At 44.5% G+C, this 19,998-nt stretch overlaps 1 protein-coding gene across 4 annotated transcripts in view; it reads right to left on the reverse strand.

Moving 5' to 3' along the window:
* Window positions 1-2,919: 2,919 nt before the first annotated feature.
* Window positions 2,920-19,998, reverse strand: part of GATB (glutamyl-tRNA amidotransferase subunit B) — a 43,399-nt gene continuing 26,320 nt past the window's right edge. For 3 of the 4 annotated variants that reach the window (XM_075421558.1, XM_075421557.1, XM_075421560.1), the window contains 6 exons: window positions 19,119-19,308; window positions 13,954-14,085; window positions 11,948-12,081; window positions 11,469-11,547; window positions 5,834-5,968; window positions 2,920-3,380 (listed from right to left, as the gene is read on the reverse strand). In XM_075421558.1, the coding sequence (XP_075277673.1) occupies window positions 3,252-3,380; window positions 5,834-5,968; window positions 11,469-11,547; window positions 11,948-12,081; window positions 13,954-14,085; window positions 19,119-19,308 (799 nt within the window). In that variant the 3' untranslated portion in view covers window positions 2,920-3,251. The remainder of the gene's footprint in view (window positions 3,381-5,833; window positions 5,969-11,468; window positions 11,548-11,947; window positions 12,082-13,953; window positions 14,086-19,118; window positions 19,309-19,998) is intronic. The other variant, XM_075421559.1, reaches the window with a different exon arrangement.

Consider the following 19,998-nt stretch of genomic DNA (forward strand, 5'->3'; position numbering starts at 1 on the left):
GTCAGCTTTTAATTTGTGAGCATTTTCCTTGGCCCTCCGTTCGTGGACGGTTACAGCTGAAAATCTGCACGAAACTGTCCTCGATTCACCCTGCCCCGCGCTGCTGCGCAGATGGCGTCTGAAGTCAGTGGCTCAGGAAGCACTGCCGTAGCTAAGCAAGACTTGCAAGTTGGGGTCAAAACCTCCATCTTGAGTTCCTAGCCTTGATACAACTGCACTTAGAACGGCCTCCTGGTCTGCTAAATGTTCTGACACTGAACGTTTCATAGTCAGGCTCTGCTTCTTACCTGGTGGACCCACCTGTCCTGTGGGGTTTTTCTTTAATTTGTCTTTACAACAGCAGACATTGAATTCCGTGAGGCTGCTGCTTCCGTCTTCTGATGTGCTCCATCGACTACAGCTAAAGTGGCTTTGCACGGTACAGATTCACTTGTGGGGCACTCAGTTTGCCTTTAGCTCCGTGTAGGACACAGAGGAAGGTGGTGGTTGTATTTAGGCTGCTGCATCAGTCCCTCGGCAGGCAAAAAAGGCTCTGTGTTTTGGGTGTACTGGCTCAGTCAGAATGGTGTGAGGTGACTGATGAGGCCTGTAACGCAGGCTGCCATGGTGGGAGCAATGCCAGCTGGCCCTGCTGAGCCTTCTCAGCACTGGCTCCTGGCACTGCCAGCGTGGGAGCTGGTATCTCCACAAATGTTAAAGAGATTCAGCATCTCATTTGACTCAAACCACTGTTTTCTATCAGAAAGAAATTTACATTTTTTGTACGTCTGCAAAAGATTTCTTTAAAAATTTGAGAAATGATTCTTTCATCATACAGTGCAAAATTTATAGACTATAGCTGCTCTTTCCTTTCCCTGGAAGGGGAAGAATATTGCAATTATCCTTTTTTAATCTTTGTTATCCATCGTGTCTGGCAGGTGGAGGTGAAAATATACTGATTTACAGTAAATCCATTTAAAGATCTGATGCTGTACTCATACAGAACTTGGCTCATGATTTTTAACAGATTTTTGTACCATATTAGCAAAGTGTAATTACGTAGGAAGAGTGGCTAAGAAGTAGCAGCCATTAAAAAGACTGTTACCAGCAGCAGCCGTGCTACAGTAGTGGAGATCCTTCCTCCTTTTAAATACAGCTTCATTATGGCTCTTCCAAATACATCGTCGTTTTGCTTTCTGAGAGGCACCCGCTGCAGCAGAGGGGAAACTCGGCACAGCAGCATCAAGCTGTGCCACAAGCAGCACTAACCTTGGAGGACCACCTTTCGGAACCAGCCTGGGGGAGCAGGGTTAAATTAAGATTCAAGACTTCATGTGGAAGCCCTTGTGCCTTTTTTGTTTCCTGCTGCCGTGGCAAGAGTTGACCAGAATTCCAGAATTTAAAGTTTGTTGTATAATCTAAACCTGTATTGACTGAACACTTACCTGAAAACTCACACCACTTGAAGTAAAAATGGTACTTTTTGCTCATGATGTGAAGAGGGACAGTAAAAGCCTTTGTGTGAAGGTCAGGTGACATGAAAAGCTGGGGAGGTGGTGGGAGTTTTTGGAGGTTTGTTTTGTTTTGAAGGGTCATGGTTTGATTGTAACCATGTTACTGCTTTTTGTCTGCTGTATGACTTTTGAATTGTAATTTTTATGTGAATAATGAGTATACATTTTATTCATTAAATGCATTTGAAAACCACAGGGTTTTTTTCCTTCTAGTTAAGAGTTCACACCTGAACCGCGAGCCAGTTTGTACAGAACTGTCCTCCCTGAGACACCCGTTAGCACTGCTCCTCACGGGAATGATCTGCCATCAACCCAGACTGAACTTGTGTTGCAAGGACCACCTTTGCAGCAGGTGACTGGAGTTCCAGGGCCGTGCTTGCTGCGCCCCGCTGCGATGTCTGCCCTGCAGGCAGGTCCTAAAGAACAATTCTGAAGAAGTATCTCTGAGGGCTGAGACAAATGTGATCCTTAAAATGTACGGCTTAGCAGCCACCAGAACGGATTTAACAACTTCAAACCTTGGGTACTAAATGGGCTAGCTTTCCCTATTAAGTGTAAATGTGAAAGGCGGCCTCCGGTTGCATTTCCTCTTCTGGGTTTGATCAGCTAAAGTGGGTTGGGACTGGGAAGTTAACTCTAGGACCCTGGCTTTCAGTGGGTACTTGAAGATAGGAGTGGAAAAAGGGAAGGTACAAAAAAACCCCAGCATAAAACATGCCTTAGGGTTAAATAGAGGAGCAGACCCTGGACCCCCGCTGAATGGGGCTCAGTTTTGGAAGCCGGTTGCATGTTCCGTTCCTTCCACCAAGTGCTGCGGTTCCAGGTGACCGCAGAAAGCCGCGTGCCAGGGAAGCGTGCAGCCCCGGGCTCGCAGTGTTCCTAACACAGGGTCAAGTTCTCATCAGCAAAGAAGAAAAAAAAATAAAAATGGAGCAAAAGGTCCCTTTACTGAGCTACTGCGGAAGAGCACGGGACTGGCAGAAGTGCTACTGCTCCGCTGCACCACAGCCAGACCAGGCTGTGAGCCTCGGCAGGGCTCAGGCACGCGGCAGAGCCCACACAACTCGGAGCAGGCCAAGTGGGTGCGTGGGCACCTAACGCGCAGAAGGCGAGCAAACAGTCCGATGCCAACTCTTCAATGTAGGTGCTTACACCTGTTTGTGGCGCTAGCCTTGTGCTTGCCAGCAGCCGTTGACTTCATCCTAGCCCCATCCCTCAGGAAAGAAGAATAATGACAGCAGTGGACGGTTTTTTTCCCTTCTGCTAGGCATGGAGGCACATCCCATCATCAATTACTGCTAGGTGTTTTAATCATTGTTACTAGTGTGCTCACACTAATTTACAGTCAGTTACTAGTTTGCATCGTCAGATTTTGCGTTCAGTATCTGTGAATTTCCCTTCTCACAAAAAGGCAGCTAGAAAACCCGAGTTTCCACTTGCTTTATTAAAAACTAACTAATACGGCTTCCGCTCTCTGCGTACTCACGGACGCCTCTGGGAGCAGCTTCTTTCCCATGGCTGTGTGGAAATCGCATTTCCAGATGCCCCACGGAACAAAGGGAGGTGCAAACGATGGTATTGACTCCTGCTGTTCTTTTGCTTGTCTGCCTTTGGCTGGAGCGTGCGGGGCAGGCTGGGACGTGATCGTGCCTGAAGAGCAACCAGTAACCCTGGTGAGGCACAAGGAGGCACCACAGTTTGTCTGCAGCCAACCAGCAGAACCAGGTCTGTAGATCCATGGGCGGTTTTCTCTTGTGGCTACTCCAACAGCTTCTTCTCTAACAGTTGCTTCACCAGAACAGGATTGGATCTTCCTTGTGTTTCTCTCTGTACCAGGCCAATTAACTTATTTAGAACTTTTCGATTTCCTGCTTTTATTGCTATAACCTTTAAAGAAAAAAACCAAAGACACCGCTGTTACAGTAAACCTGGACATTTTCACTCTTTCACAGCCAAGGTAAGAATATTTTTGTCCTTTAGACGACTGTGGTAGAATACCCTATTTTGGGCTAAGAGGTTATTTATAAAAACTGCCTTCAGCCTTGCAATAAGTGCCTGCTCTGTTCCCAGGAGACAACAGCAAGTCCCTGCAGCAGCAAGGCCTTACAACTAACAGAAAGATCTCCTCTTATTGAGAAAGTCAGACAATGCTTTTGGATTTTAACAGCATATGCAACTTGAACAGCGACTTTCTGGAAAAGAGCCAGGAAAATGAGACTGGCTGCTGCTTGCTAATAGGATCCACCTTTTTACTCAACATACTGCTCAGTTATAACAACTATTTGGCATCAAATCACAATCTATTTGATAATGCTTGTGAGGTCCTTCAAGCGCAGACGTAGGTGTTTTTGTAACAGCATGTTACTTCCTTTAAGCAAGGAATCCTTTGCAACACAGCAATTAATTAACTGATCAGAAATATGACCTCCTATCAGACAGCTAGTGTTTGATGCACAATCACCTGCACAGTAGCAAGGGCCATATTTAAAAGCTAAGTAAAGACACTGGAAAAAGCACTGGGAATTTCACTTTTGGGCATTTCTAAAGGAGATGCTACCGCTGAAAGACAAGCTCTGGCCTTCGTGGTGTTTGCGTGGCAGGGAAGACATTCGCTACGTTGTCACAGTTACTGGGCAAAACACAATAGCTTCAATTAAGCAGGATGTCGTATTTACAGATATTAAGGGAAGGATTGCAAACATATGAACCACCCGCTGTGCCAATACCAAGCACAAATGCAAATATTGCTACTCGTTACGGTATCCAAATTATTGGCAGTCTAAAATCTTCTCTGTCATGTCACAATATGGAAATGACTCATTACTCCTGATCTGCTGGGAATTACCTGTCTTGGGTGGAGTGCAGTGCAATCCAGACACTGTGTTTCCCTACAGTGCCCGGTGTTGCCCTCAGCAGCTGTTTACAAGGTAGTTCATTTTAAAGAAAGTTACTATCAAAAAGCAAGGTGTACTTCCCCCGCAGCAAGTTAAAGCAGTCAATTACAGGCCTCCAAGATGACCTGAAAAAGTAGGGAAGTGAGGCCATTCTACTGCATCTGGCCTGACTAAAACAGTGGAAAACAGAGAGGAATTACATTCTCAGAGAAAGCATTATTATTGAAATGGGAGAGCAGTTATGGACCTTTGGCTTCTGCGCTTCCCCATCAGTTCTAATGTTCTTTCTATCCACACTTCTGCTTCCGTCCCAGTCTGAAAATACAGCAGCACTTTTATCAGCCTCTGCAAATGAGTCAGTCTGATGGAGGTCACGCCGACCTACTGCAAGCTCATTTTCTTTATCAAAAGCTCTTGCAGAGCTGTTAGCATCCCCCAATGAGATCTGGGGTGGGTGGTATTGTTCTCAAAAGATGTTAATGTTTTTTTCCAAATGGCAAATGTACCTAGACAATGTTTATATTAGAAGTAAGCTGTTCACGTCTGCTTTTACATTTTTGCTCTAGAGAACACAGAAGCACTTGTTTTCGTTTTGCTTTTTATAAAACAGATCTTAGACTCTGTCAGGATCCCTTCCCACTCCTCGCCTTCATGATCAACAAGGGTTTTTCTCCCTTTTTCCCCGCTCGGACCTTGTTAGACCGATGAGCCATGCAGGCATGTCCTTCCAAGGAGACGGGGAAGAGCCCAAACCCCATCTTTCCCACTGCAGCCTGGGTGCTGCTGCCAGAGCCCTGCAGCACAGCAGCTGGAGGCACGGCTGCCGCTGCCCCGGGGGTCCGGCCCCTCCCCACCCCACAGACACTGTCAGGCAGGAGAGCCAGCTAGACCCCTCTCTTTGGCAGCACAAGGAGAGACGATGGCGAAGAGACAGATGCAAGCAGAATTTTTGTCTTGCCAGCCTCTGATACAGCCTCTAATTCCGTAACTAATATATGCCTTGCTGGCAGATAACTTCCATCTGCAGCTTCAGAACAGTTTAACGGGCTTGCCCTAATATCGCAACAGATGACATAATGATCAGTGTTCTGTGGCCGGGGGGCCAGGTCGGGTTAATGGCAGTAAAGCTGAAGAGGGACAGGGGCCCACAGTTTTGCCTTCCTGCATTACATTTTTACGGTCTTTCAGAATGATGGAGCACATTAGCCAGGCTGGTAACTTCTTCTGCTGATCAGTTTGTGTATGCTTCAATTTCCAAACAACTGCTCAGTACAATAAGAAAGGAGAAGAAAAGCCTGATAATATCTGAGCGGCAGCTTTAATGCTGCTATACTGGCTCTGGAGCTCAAATGCCAATCAAAAGGGGAAAAAAAAGGCCATTTTAACACCCTTTTTAGTGCCACAGTCTGCCACAGTGCACAAGCTTCCCAGCACCATCATAATCACCTCATTTTCTCGTCCATCAATCACCGCCTGGCAGATCTGTTCAAGCTCTTTTTGATCCTGGATCAGTACAAGTTTCTTTTCTTTCACAATTTCAAGAGGAGTCTTCCCTTCTCCCTTCCACAATTCCGCAAGCACCTGAAAATCACAGTGAGCAGCGAAGGTCAGTGTCTTGACGTAGCATCGTTGTTTACCTGCAGCCTTTCAGTTACTGATCCACGCAGCCAGGTTTTAGTTAAAGCAAGAGCAGATTGTCTAAACGTGAACAAACCCACAATTTGATCCTTTGTGCCTCGCTGAAAGAGCTCTTGTACCCTCCCTCCTCTTCTGCATCCTGAAATAAGACAAAGCGTTTTTGCTCACTGCAGGTTAATGGTTCGCAGCCGGCGCTCCGCAGCCCACCGCAGTACCGGGAGCTGCCCGCTGCCACCAGTGGTGGTCCCTCTTCAGAGAAGTTTGCCGAGCGCAGCCCCCATCCACCGAGCCGCTGCTCCCTCGCTGGGAGAGGGGGCACCACGGCAAAGCCCGGCACTGACTGCAAGGCAGCCCTCGCAGCTTGTCTCGCATTATTCACAGGAACTGCCCGAGAGCAGTAAAGAAAGGCATTTCCATGAGCAATGTCTCTGCCGGGGAACTGACTATTAGCTGACTGTTGTACCAAGTCCAGTCCCAGGTAACTCATCCCATTACCAGTCCTCATCAGCAAGCTGTAACGAGGATACGTGTGACAAAGCTGAAGAAAAATAGCGCCGAGCAGAATGAACGCCGCAGCTCCAGCCCACCTATGCATCACCTCCAAGTACTGGAATGCTGGGCAAACCCAGGCCTCCGGAATAATCGCTTGTTAATGCTGGTGTGTCTTTCTGCGCTGTAGCAGGGCTATTGCCCTGGAATAAACTTGAGAGAAGAGAACATTTATAAAAAACCAATTTCCTTAGGCAGTCATTTTCTGTATTCCCTTTGCTCTTATTTCAGAGCTGTGGGAGGAGAGAAAGAAAACCCTTATTAAAACAGCTGCTGGTGCTCCATCCTGAGCTGAAGATGTAATTGTATGTTTGGGCCATTGCTGTGTACCAGTATGGAAATGGATGTCACCTCAAAATTCCAGCATTAAATACTCACTGTAGGATGAGGCAGAGGCTGGGATGGGGAGACGAGAAGGGGCATTTGAACTGCATGTTAAATATTTAGCAGGGCAGCCAGACAACTCGGGAAAAATGAAGCACGTGGGATGGTATTGTAACTACACCAGCAATTTTCTTCAGCATGAAGAATTTTCTGGTACAAAAGACCTTCAGCTAAACAGTTTTGTAGCCACCACAGGCATTTAAGAACCGTGCGTTAACAGAATTCCTGCAAGAGGAGATTTGTTTGCCAGCAGTACCCCAAAGCTTTATGTGGGATCTCTCCACTGCTGGAACCCTTCAGAGAGGGCGAAGGCATGCAGCTGAACTGTGGCGGCTACACCTGGGTTATTCCCTGTGAGAGGGTTAAAGGCAGATCACGGTATTAAAGTTACTGATAAGCAGCCAGAGCTACAACCGCTGTAAGTAAAGCTTTCAGCTGTCTATATCTAAATCAGTGCAGTATACGATGTCTTCTGCAAGATCTTCCTTCTAGCGCGGCACTTAAAAATCATTGTGCCAGTGCTACCTGGAATACCCCTAGACAGAAACACATCCAACAGAGATACAACCTGTCTGCAGCTGCCTGCCTTCTTCTGGCTGTGCTCCATCGCTACCCTGGGAGCCCCCTCCCGCTACTCCCTGAGGGACCAGGCAGGAAGCTTTCTGTCCTCAAGGCCTCCCGAGGCACCGGGCCGGGACATCACCCCTCGAAAGGAGCCCTGTCCTCTTCGCACAGCGCAGCCCATAGCAAAACACCCTGGAGAGCCTGAAGCGCCGCACCAGTCAGGGGCTGGACAGTGGATAAGCCGTATTGCTCTCCCAGAAAAAGCCAGATGCGATTTTTAGGACTTTCGTATGTATTCAAGTTGGATGCCATGGGCTGCAGGAGGGGAAAATCTGCAACAAACAAAATCTATGCAGCCAACCATGGCAGAGTTACCCGGGAGTAACTCATACATCAGGCTGACTTAGATCAGGGGCAGGACAGCTTGACAGTCAGAGATCCAGCTCTGATTCCCGGCTATTCCTGTGCCAAACGCCTCCTGGCACTAAGAAAAGCCTGCCCATGAGAAACCCCGAAGGCACCAGATTTTCCCTGTGACATCTGCATCATGTGTACCTTTCAATTTGGTAACAAGCATCTCCACTTAGCTAGTAGAGCAACAATGTCATCAAGGCCCTTACTTGTTTACAGGTATGTAGGAAAGCAGGAAGAGATGTGGCCAAGACCTGTCAAAGATGCACATTTAAAAATGTGTTTCTCCACTTGGCAAGCAGTATGAATCTAAAGAAAGCAGTTTAAAAAATGATTTCAACTCATTTACACAAACTGCCTGCACCAGAACAGGAGGATCAAATTATGAAGTCTCCAGAGCCAAAAGGAGAATCTCGGGCCTCATTTCCATTACTGAAATCTTGGTAGTTTCTACTATTGATCCTTCCCTGAGTGTGATTAGATTTTAATGATGTTCTGCGATCTCTACCTACACAGACATAGCAGCAAACCATTGGTCGAGATGAATTAATCAGGACTTACACGTCTGGCTGCCACGGGCATCATATCAAACATTTTGCAACTGGCAAACGTGCCAGCTGACTGCTGTGCCTGAGAATGCTCCAACTGGAAACCCTATCTGCGGTGATCTGCTGCCAAGGGTGGGAGGGAAGCAGCAGGCAGTACCACTCGAGTCAGCCCTGTGGGCACCCCTCCTTTCCAGTGATGGAAAGCCTCGATGTCTGGCAGCTGCCCTCAGCTTCTGACAAAAGTGAGGGGCAGGCTGGGTCCAGTCCTCCAGATGGCATAGCCGTAATTGTCAAAGCAGATGGTTCTGTTTAGGTTTGTGTACTCCCTTCTCTGCTATCTACTTTAAAGCTGGGGTGCCAAGTGGGTCTGAAGTTCCTCCTATGTGGGTGACCTACGCAACTGCAGAAGCAAACAAGACCTGGGGTCTGCTCTGCTCCGTACCCTGCTACAGATCCCCAACGAACACGTGACAAGTGTGTCCACACAGAGCTGCTCCAGCATGGCTCTCAGCAGCAGGGGCACATTTGTGCTTCCCCAGCCCAGGAACTGGCCTCCTCCCACCGTGCCATAACTCAAAGGCAGGCCCCTTATGCCAGAGACATACTCACTGCCAGCCCTGCAAGCGAGGACCGAGGCCCTATCTTGGGCACATGACCTACCAGACTGGCTTCAGCCCTGGGTGAGCAGCACCGGAACCTCCCAGCGCAGGCTTCAAAACCCTGCCTCTGGGGTGGGCCACAGCACGTGCCAGTGCAGGTCCCCTGCTACGGACACGCTCACCCCACAGCCCTGCATGCCGGGAGCTGCTCCCCTTCACACAGACAGGCCAGTCTGAAACTGCTTCGGAGACCTCTGGAGTAGGATGCTATATTTGATGGCAAGTTGGGCATGAGCTCTGTAATTACCTAAGTGGTAATTATGTAAGCACTCAGTGCCCCTTCCTTGGCATACGCATCCTACCATACAATGTTCCGTGTCTATAATCAGGGCTCACAGCTTTCATCTGCCGGTGTTTTAGTGCCTTATACAGCAGAGATTGAACACAAAACCTCTTAAAAAATTTAGAGTGTTCACAGCTTCCTGCAGCGAGCATGTGCGTGTACGCATGTCTGTGCGCTCACCCCATCGAACCCTTCCGTCCGTTCTCGTTGGATCTGCCTCTACCGCTGCAGTTCACTCTCCCCCACCCCAAGCACTCCAATTCATCTGCCGCTGTGTATACATAGCCCTTTCTGCCCTCGGGCCATCCAGTATCTCTGCCTACTGCTGAGAATTGTTATAAACATTTGTTACTCTTCTGACATCCAGGCAACCAAAATACTTTTCTAAATGTGGCAATGTTTCTGCAGTTTGATAGCATCACTCAGTGATGGCAAACAGTACTGTTATTTCTCTGTGTCCAATTTCAGAACACCGAGGACAACACGCACATTACAAGGAGCTGGTAATTAAACAAGAAAAGCATCTCTGAAATTCTTGACATTTCATAACCCCTTGTGCTGGCACACAAATGTATCACAAGGCAAGAAACTCCCACAGAAGAGCATTAGTACCCTGTCTCTACCTCCAGAAGGAAGCCCAGAGTTAAGCCTGGAGGTCTGAAACTTCCCTTTCAAATGCAGACACCAAACTGATGGGTGTGCCAAAACCCCGCAGGCACTGAACCACTCTGCATTCCAATGCTTTTCCTATTAATACTTTATCTCCTTTTTGAAGCTTTTACTTTTCCAATCCAAAATTTCCAAATGCACATGCCTGAAGTCAGGCACTTCAATCCTTATTTGTGATGCCTGTCCTATGCAGCTGGCTATTCACAGCTGACCAACGACAAGACCAACTTAATTAATTAAGAACCACAAGCATCTCCAAAAAAGAAAACAACAAACCAGAAGTTTAAGTGTCTCCAAGTAGGGTAAAGAGCTACATTTGCAACAGTTACACTTGGCTTATAATCATGCAAAAAAAAATGAACTGACTTCAACACTATTCCAAAGTTGTACTTGGATTAAATCAGTATGTGCTAGAAAGATGGAAACCCGCCTTGCGTACTTCAGAGCGTTAAAAGCCTGAAAGCAGTCAAAGGCACGTTAAATATCTTCATTAACAGTTGCACTGATGAAGGCCTGAGAAGAAGTAGTCATCTAATGTACTTGCCTAGAGGATAATAATTAATCTGAAAAGACCATCCATTCCACGTAAATGAGCTGGCAACAATTTAAGGTGAATGACAGATCATTCCCTATCACAAAAAACCTCCAAAGTTTGTCTACAGACACTGCAGTCACCGTACCCATTGTTAGAAATTCACAGTTTTACATACAAATTATCAAAAGCTGATTTTTCAGACTGTCCTAAGCAAGATGATATTTAAAAAGAGGGAGAAACTAGCTTTACCATCAGTACTTGCCCGAGGGGTCCATGACAGCACTTGCTCAAAGCAGCAAACATAAAAGAAAGGCCAGACCCATCCACTTTTGACTCAGGGTACACCAAAGCAGAACTCTTTTTGTGACTACGCTCAGGTGAATTACATCCTTTCCCACATGCCATTGCTTGGGAAAGCAGACCTTACTGTGCCTTAGTACCTAGTAACTGAGACTCTCAGCTTACCTGCAAGTCATGGATTGGCTCCCACTGAGCTTTCACTCCGGTCTGACTCGAACTGTGAAATTGAAATCTAGTGTCCAGTCTGTTCAGAACCAGGATTTATTGAACTGATTTCAGTTCACATTGCTTAAATTACTGTTTGGCTTGCGCCCCCTTCTAACACTGAATACGCAGATGTTATTTGTGAAATTATTTACACGCAAGCCATTTTCATCTATTGTATGTACATAGCAGGCACGGAATTTATCCTTCATCAACACTCTAAATAACGTCCTTTTACAACACTCGACGTACTGGTACACACTGATTATAAAATTGCTACGCGAATGGAGTAAGCAGCTACAGATTCACAGTACAGTAAAATTAAAAAGGCACTTACCTGCTTTGCTGCTGTAGAAGAAATTTCTTTTTTTTCTAGAAGGTTCAGAAGGTCAGCCAGGAGAAATGAACTGACTGGGCTAGGGAAAAAGGGGGCAGAGGTTACCTCACCGAATAAGGTGCAGTAATGTATCTAGGCTGCTGTTGCTTGCCTAAAGATCACACAGTTTAGCATGAAGGTACTATTTTTCTTCACGACACCCTATACTCAGCTTTGGTATTGATAGCCTGACTATGTCTTACCATTGTCACATTCCAAAGAAGGAAGACTCTGAACTACGTGGTGCTTCTCTCTGCAAGGTGTTCAGTTAACTTCGTTCAGCATGCCAGCGGCAAGGTCTACACAGCAGTGCCTAGCGTAACAAACTCCACAGATAACGACTAAAGCAGAAGCGAGCAATGGAGTGACACAATACTGTTCATGGTGCGTGAGAAAAGGATCACTTTTGTTTCACCATTCTAGTTATCAAAAAGCCTGACCTTTCCTTTACTGTAAGGGAATGTTGTTTCAAATAACTGAGCAGGTCATTTAGAATCCAGCCGATCACTCTCTTTGGCTTCATTTGGGTCTGCTTTACCACATTTTCAAAGAATTCTGTTAATCCGTCTTCGTTCTGTTTTAAGAAAAGTTAAATGCATCAGAAAGATACCAGAGTGCAAACATGATTAATTATACAATTACATCCAGAGTATAAATAATCAATCCTAAAGTGAACTTGGTTTTGTGAATTCATTGCAAAGTCACAAGACTTTGGAGTAATTTTATTAACGTAACAGCAAACAAGCCACATTATGTCTAGAATAGGCACATACAGCTTATTTGCCAACCTGTGTGTTTCAGTGGGACTTCCAATCAATGAGTGATCTTTCTTCTCCTAACTCCTCCTTAAAATTAGCATTTGGGGAGAAGCTTTCTCATCTTCTCATGTGTCTTAAGTACGTATAATGCTAGAAGATATAAACTCCCAGCTAACAGGCTGTCATGCTGCCTTTTACCAAGAAGAGATTTTTCCCAAAACTGTCTACAGATATTTCACTCTTGATCTTGCAATCGCTTCCATTTATTTTGGATTGAAGGAGTAAGTTTAGCTTGCATTCACCCTTCAATGATACGGAAAGGTCACACTGTAAGAAGCAGGGTTTTATTTTTCTAGTTTTTTCAGAGAAGCTATGTAAGCTTTTCCACAGCACCCTAAATGCTCAGAAGGTATGACAGTAGGGGATTCAATTTATAGCCTAAGTGAAATCTGAGATTGTTTTTAGAAGAACAGATACGGCACAGTCTGTTGAATGCTGTGCTGTTTGTAATCAAGGCACTGATGAATCTTTTAACTGTGGCACAGAACTCATTAGGTCTGCTGAAGAGATATTAAGTGGCAGCTCCTGCTTTTTGAAGGAGGAGTCCAAATCCAGAGTGCCACTGGACTTCTGCAGTGTGTGGCATAAATGGACAGGAGGACAAGTCAGCTCTCCGAAGCTGTGAGAGGTAAAGGTTTAGAGACAGCCAAGGAGCTATTCTAAGTACACTGTCATCACAGCAAAAACATTTTCCAAGCACATACTGACTGCAGCCAGATCTCCCAGCAGTTCTGAGCAAGAAGAGTGCAGGTACACACTAAACCAAAGCCTGACCTTCCGGTCCTATCAAAACAGTTTCATTTGCCCTTGTTTCTAAAACAAATTTGTCACCATTGCAATGCAGAATTTTAGACTTTCCTCCTCAAAACTTTCACAATACAAACTTCCAACAGCTCCAGATACCACATTTTTCATTGGTAATGATGTTCGGCTTTTGAGAAGACTGCAGACTACTGCTCTCTGTTCTGTGAAACAGAACAAAATGTACTTAGATTGTGTGGTTGATGTGCTGTAAAACTGGTGTGACAAAAATCAGACCTGTCCCCTTTACTTTCAGACCATGAGCAAAGAAACCAAGTTCTCAGCCTCAGAAAGCCACTGAAGTCTTTTGTGAATCAAGGCAAATCTTGTAACTCCCCTTATTTATCTTTGTAATACACACAGACATAATTCCCTTCTTTCCTAGTGTTCTTACAAATTTAACTAGCATTACTTTGTAATCAAATAATGTAAAATCTACGGCTAAATAGACTAAGAGGAACAAATTTGGCTTAAAAAAAACAGTAAGGGAATGACATGATTACCAAAGTACAGTAAACTTGATTAAAACCTGCGTGTGTGTTAAGTGGAATTACTAAAATGATGCATTACTAAATACTGTGCTTTTTCTAATTCACCTCAGGATTCATTACCACAAACAAACACTGATTATTTAAACAGCGGGTTCCCTTCCACAAAAACACCTGTCCAATTTAGGTAGGAAAAAGTGAGCACGTACAAATGCTGGTTTCTTCACACATCCTGCAGATGGTTTTACAAACTCTCCAGGCAGAGTACGTCTAGCTACAACACTGTGCACACGAAAACAACGTCTGCGGATGCCACACGCCTGAATGCAGGCTACACACCTCAAGACACAGCACGTCCAACGCTTTCATCACGTATAGGCTAGAGAGCGTATCTCCGGCAGTGGGCACATTCACATTTCTGGATACCAACAGCCTGGCTGGAGCTACAGCTCTGACCCTGCTGCCAGACCTCTGAAAATCAAGGACAAACATACCCAGCCTTCACATTTTGATCAGATGATTTCCAGGCAGCAAGAGGAGAAAAGCCCAGGAATACTCGGACAGACAGACTTACATATGCTTCCAGGTACCGAACCCCATACTCACGGCTTGTGCACATAAAAATAGACGTTCCCCAAAATTTCTTTGCATTTTGTTTTAGATTTTTAAAGTGACTGTCGTTTTCTGTAGCCAAAGAGTAGGAAAACCCAGCAATGCTAGACTGAAATGAATACGGCAGGATGTCAAAACATCAAAATGACTGACAGAAATTAAACTTTTTCCTTATTTTCTTGCCATATTAAAAAAATGCAGGCATGACTTGATTAACTTCAATTTTTACATACTGTACTACTTGAATTTGACTTTAATTTGTTCCGCATTTTGGTCAACTGTCTTTATGCTAAATTCACTCCAACTACCAACACACCCTCCCCTCTGTCCCTTGCAATAGGTGGGAGCTGAAAACCACTGCACACTCTAACATGCTGGTTTACAGGAACTCTAACCAGCTGTTCTCACTTAATTCTGAGTAACATGTTTTAATCTTCATAGAAGGAAAACCAGAAATGTGGAATTCCAGCACGGTGTCTGTGATCCAGGCCCACTCGATGCTCCCATTACACACCAAATATGCTGTAACTTACTCATTAGAGTCTCAATGGCATGAAATCTGACATACCAATATCTCAACCAGATGCAAATTTCTTTCTTAAATGTGGATTAAAATGATCATTTAATAGTACTGAGATGTCAAAAAAACTAGTGGTGGAGTGATTTTAGATGGTTTTAAAAAAAAGTTTAAAACAATACATTATTTTACAAAATACCAGGGGTACAATCTTTAGGGACATTGGGTCTGTAATGCAAACTTATGCTTTTAAAGACCAATAATGTTTCCCAAAGAACTGCAAGAAGAAAATGACATCAATGTTAACAAATAAAAATGTCATTTTCTACCTTCTCATTCCCATTTTCACCATCACAGTTCCCACAACGACCAACTGTGAGGTAACAACTGCTGCAAAAATGTGCAAGATTGTCAGGGAAAAAAACCAGAAAATCTAGCCTATTAAAGCAGACAAGCAGAGCCATCAAAAAAAGTTCAAACTTTTTCCTACAGCTTCTTATAAAATGATTTAAGTTCTAAAAATAAGCATAAAGTCACCTGCACACTAACATGTATGAGGACAGCACGTCATAAACAAAATGGCCAAAACTAACTCCTACAGCATCCCACTTCCGACTGTTTGAAAGATTCACCAATGTAAATGTTCCACTAAAGCAATAAGCCAAAGCCCGAGTGGAACTGCCACTTTTATCCGAGTATGCAGAGAACAGTAAATGCACATGAAGATTTGGAATTCAGATGAGAAAGGAAGTGATCAGACTGGTTTTTTCTAATGCTGCACTGTGACAACTGATCTATTTTTTGGTGGGACCTCCCCTGACTTCAGCATGCTTTTTGAAAACAAAACTTCAGGTCTATGCCAATACATCTTATGTAGCAAGACAAAAGTATGACAACCGGCAAAGTTAGCAGAGATCCTTCTTGACTGAAGTATTTGCCAGCCTACCAGTTCACACAGCAAAGTAGAAACTGCATGCAGAAATTGAGTACCTGAATACCGTGGAGTCAACGTGACTCAAAGAATTGTATCTTTATGAATAAGAAGGGTTCTGCATGAAGAAAATCAGAAACTTCATCTGTTTTTGCAATTTATACAAAACTGCCAAAAATGTAGCAGCTTACACTTAAGAAATTTCACATACAAATATATTAATAGGTAACATTCCCCTTCTATTTCAGTACATCTTGTAATTAGACAAAGCAGGAGTCTCAGATTCTTAATACTGCAGTACGTACAGGCAGCTATTGTATCTGAGAATAAAGCTCATGAAGCAAGCTCAGAAACTAACTTGCATGCTAAAGTGTGGTATTGTTTTATTATAACTTTGGCACATAATGTTTTCTCTAACAAGTTGGTGCAGAACAGAGAATTTGCATTTTAGAGTCATCCCTCTACCACTGCCATTTATTTAATGAGCACTCCTGGGCGCTCTAACCTGAAAGAATGCTCATTAGATTTGTGCATCTGGCCCTATCAGCAATCTTCTGCAACTTCTGATGTAAGCTTAACACAGCAATGGACACACCGTTTTCAGATGAATTAAGGTTAACTGGTCTCCCAGTGAACAGGCAAGCAACTTTTATGGAGAGTACACACGCTGACATTCTAATGCACAATAAAAAAAGACCCGCAATGAAGAACGCATTCACTTCATGCATTCAAATAGATGCATTATCTTATTACAAGCTGAATCCCAAATTTCAGCTTGGAGCTCGTTAATTGTCTTACACGTTGCAAAAACAAAAAAAAGTTAAAGAGAAAAAGCAAAGGCAATAGTGGATTTCAGAGAACAGCTGGAAAGAAAGGGCAGTTGATGAGGCAAATATATAGGGCTAGCTGACAAGAGACAAAAATGCCACAGCGGAAGCCATCAATACCTTCAAAACTGAAACACGCAAGAAGTGGGCTGATGCCAAGTGAAAGAAGTGGGCGTACTGGGTCTGGCTGGGATGGAGTTTATTTTAAGAGGGTGCTGCATTTTGTATTTGTGACTAAAGCAGTGCTGAGCAGTACTTTCTCTTCTCCCTACTCTGCCCTCCACAGCGAGTAGGCTGCGGGGTGGGAACGAAGTCGGGCAGGGACACCACCTAGACAGCTAACCCAAGCTGACAAGAGGATATTCCATGCCACGTAAGGCCCGGCTCAACACAGAAAACTGAGGCAAGGGGAGTTCGGGGGAGGTCGTCCTGGTGGACGACAGGTTAACCATGAGCCAGCAGTGTGCCCTGGCTGCCAAGAAGGCCAATGGCATCCTGGGGTGCACTAGGAGGAGTGTGGCCAGCAGGTCGAGGGAGGTTCTCCTTCCCCTCTACACTGCCCTGGTGAGGCCTCATCTGGAGTACTCTGTCCAGTTCTGGGCTCCCCAGTTCAAGAAAGATGAAGAGCTACTGGAGAGAGTCCAGCGCAGGGCTACGAGGATGGTGAGGGGACTGGAACATCTCCACTACGAGGAGAGGCTGAGGCAGCTGGGCTTGTTCAGCCTGAAGAAGAGAAGGCTGAGAGGGGACCTAATAGATACTTACAAATATCTGAAGGGTGGGTGTCAGCAGGACGGGGCCAAGCTCTTTTCAGTAGTGCCCAGCGACAGGACAAGGGGCAATGGGCACAAACTGAAGCAGAGGAAGTTCCGTCTGAACATGAGGAAGAACTTCTTCCCTCTGAGGGTGACGGAGCACTGGCACAGGCTGCCCAGGGAGGTTGTGGAGTCTCCTTCTCTGGAGATATTCAAGACCCGCCTGGACAAGGTCCTGTGCAGCCTGCTTAGGTGACCCTGCTTCGGCAGGAGGGTTGGACTAGATGACCCACAGAGGTCCCTTCCAACCCCTACTATTCTGTGATTCTGTGATTCTGTCTTTGTCACTGGTCAGAGACTGCTTGGGCATCAGTCTACTTGTGGGAGGTGGGGAGTGATTGCATTTGCATCACTTTGGGGTTTTTCCCTTCCTCTTTCCTCCACTTATTTAAGTGTCTTTATCTTAAATCACGAGTCTTCTCACTTTTGCTCTTCCTATTCTCTTCTCTGTTGCACTGGTGGGGGGAAATGAGCAAGCAGCTGTGAGGGGGAAGAAAAAAAAAGTCAGAAAAAAGGTTTTAGGACCTAGCTACCCTTCTCACCTCTGTTTATTTGAATATGTGAGAAATACGTTGATGTGAAAAAATGCATGCATGGACAGGAATACTGACTGTGAAACCACTTTTTGCAGCTTATACAATGAAATATAAAGGTAAGAACTAGTGCCCCCTCTCGATGCTATCACCACGGCCTCATGACTTTGATGAGTCTTATGACTCACCTGCCCACTAAACAGTAAGGGATCTGCACCTCACTAAAATGGCACACCACCACAAAAGCAGTTTTCCTAACATGTTCCTTCAGAAGAAACAACCTTTTTTTTTTTCCTCTGTAGAACCAGTTTCTGTACAAGCGCATTACACTACAGACACACAAAGGAGGGATATTAGGTGGTTAAGTTAGGTGCACTGCTCTCCCTTCATTTACAGGTAAAAGAACTCCTCCAAAGGACAATTTAAAGTACTTATGGTTTCACTCTGAATCTTACTCTGAAGAAGTCCTTTTCCTTCTGTCTCCACTAAATCACAAAGGTAACCAAAGCAGGACACTGTCCTAGCTTAGCTGGCTCTGTGAAATTTTGAAATGTTGGGTGGGTATACCAACCCCCACAAAGTTATCATTGGCAAACAGAGATGGTGCAGTTTGCATTCAAGTCCTTTACAAAAATTTTGGAAGGCACGACATTTTTCTGTCACTTCCTTATCTATATATATATTTGCCACATCCGTTTCTTTCTTACCTCCTCATCTGAATCTATCCCTGATTGCACTGTGAGGTAAAAACTGATGTTCTATAGGCATTTTTTGTATTTACCTAAGTCTGGGTTTTTTTCAAAATAATGTGGAAGCCAGATAAACAGGCACGTGAAGCTGAAAGATTTGTGTTTTGCTTCTGCAGTCAGGAAAACATGTCCATTAATTTGTTAAATACTGACAATGTGCCCAGCCTTGTGCCAGACCCAAAGACAACAACAAGAGCAGGTGTTTGCAGACAAGGATTTGTCAGCAGGAAGTTGTACATTTGCTGCAGTCAGTCACGGGTGCATCCATGTGTAGACAGACAAGATCAATATTAAGTAACAGTTATTTGACTGCACCTTGCATAAGAAACACTTCTAGGTGCACTGCGTATGGTTTCTCTTCCCCACTATTCTATGTATATCACTCCAAGGTACAAAGTATGCATTGGACATATTTCCATGAGAACTGACAGCTGGTTAATATGACATTTGTAAATCTCTCCAAAGACCGTGCAACTCTGATGTTTCTCGGCTTATTTTAGCACTTGATCAATAGACCTACCAATAAGGTGAAGCTGTGTTCAGGAAGAATCCCATACCATTCAACAAGCTTTGCTCTCTTCACACTGGGGAGGTCAGGAAGTCTCTCATGAATCCAATCAATATTTACCACTTGCTGATGGTTCATATTAGCTGGCAATGATTTTGCATCGTACAGAATCAATGGAGGAAGGTTTGGCTCTGGCATAAACCTAGTAAGAATGCAGAAAAACTCCTTTATAATTATTTTCAGTCAGAAGCTAAACAAGGAATAAAGTTAATATCACCAGTTTATACTCACCTGGAAGTTGTATTACTATTTCAACTAAACAAAATATTAAAAATTCAGGACTTGGTATATCACTGTTAAGTAGTAAGAGATCAGCCCCTGAACTGCTGCAAAGTCTCTCTTTTCTTTCTTTGAGTACTTGCCACCGATTGTCAGAGAGCTGATGATAGAAAACGGGCAATTAACAAGTCTACACCCAAAATAATTTAAAAAAACCAATAAAACCAATAAGAATAGATATGGAAACAACCCACTCAAGCATGAACTGTGGATCTGGACAAAAATGGGAGTGGACTGGCAGGGAAAAACCCAGATTGACAGCCAACTGTCAGAAGCAATTTGGGCAGGTTGTAACCTTTTCCAGACTAACTTCAAAAATCTTGATGAAATCTCATGCTGTGCTAAAAGCAAAGTTACTGTGCTCAGCAGGGTGCCATCATGGAACAAAAGGCTCCCTTAAAGAGAAGGCAAATTCAAACCACTCGAATAACTGCGATTGAAGCAGAAACCTCACTCTTACATGATCAAATGAGGGATTCAAAAATATCAGAATAAAGGACATTGGGCACCTGCTACATTTACCGTAGTAATTTCTATTTCAAATCTGCCTAAA

This window comes from Opisthocomus hoazin, chromosome 5 (genome assembly GCF_030867145.1).
Source record: "Opisthocomus hoazin isolate bOpiHoa1 chromosome 5, bOpiHoa1.hap1, whole genome shotgun sequence".
Lineage (NCBI taxonomy): Eukaryota > Metazoa > Chordata > Aves > Opisthocomiformes > Opisthocomidae > Opisthocomus > Opisthocomus hoazin.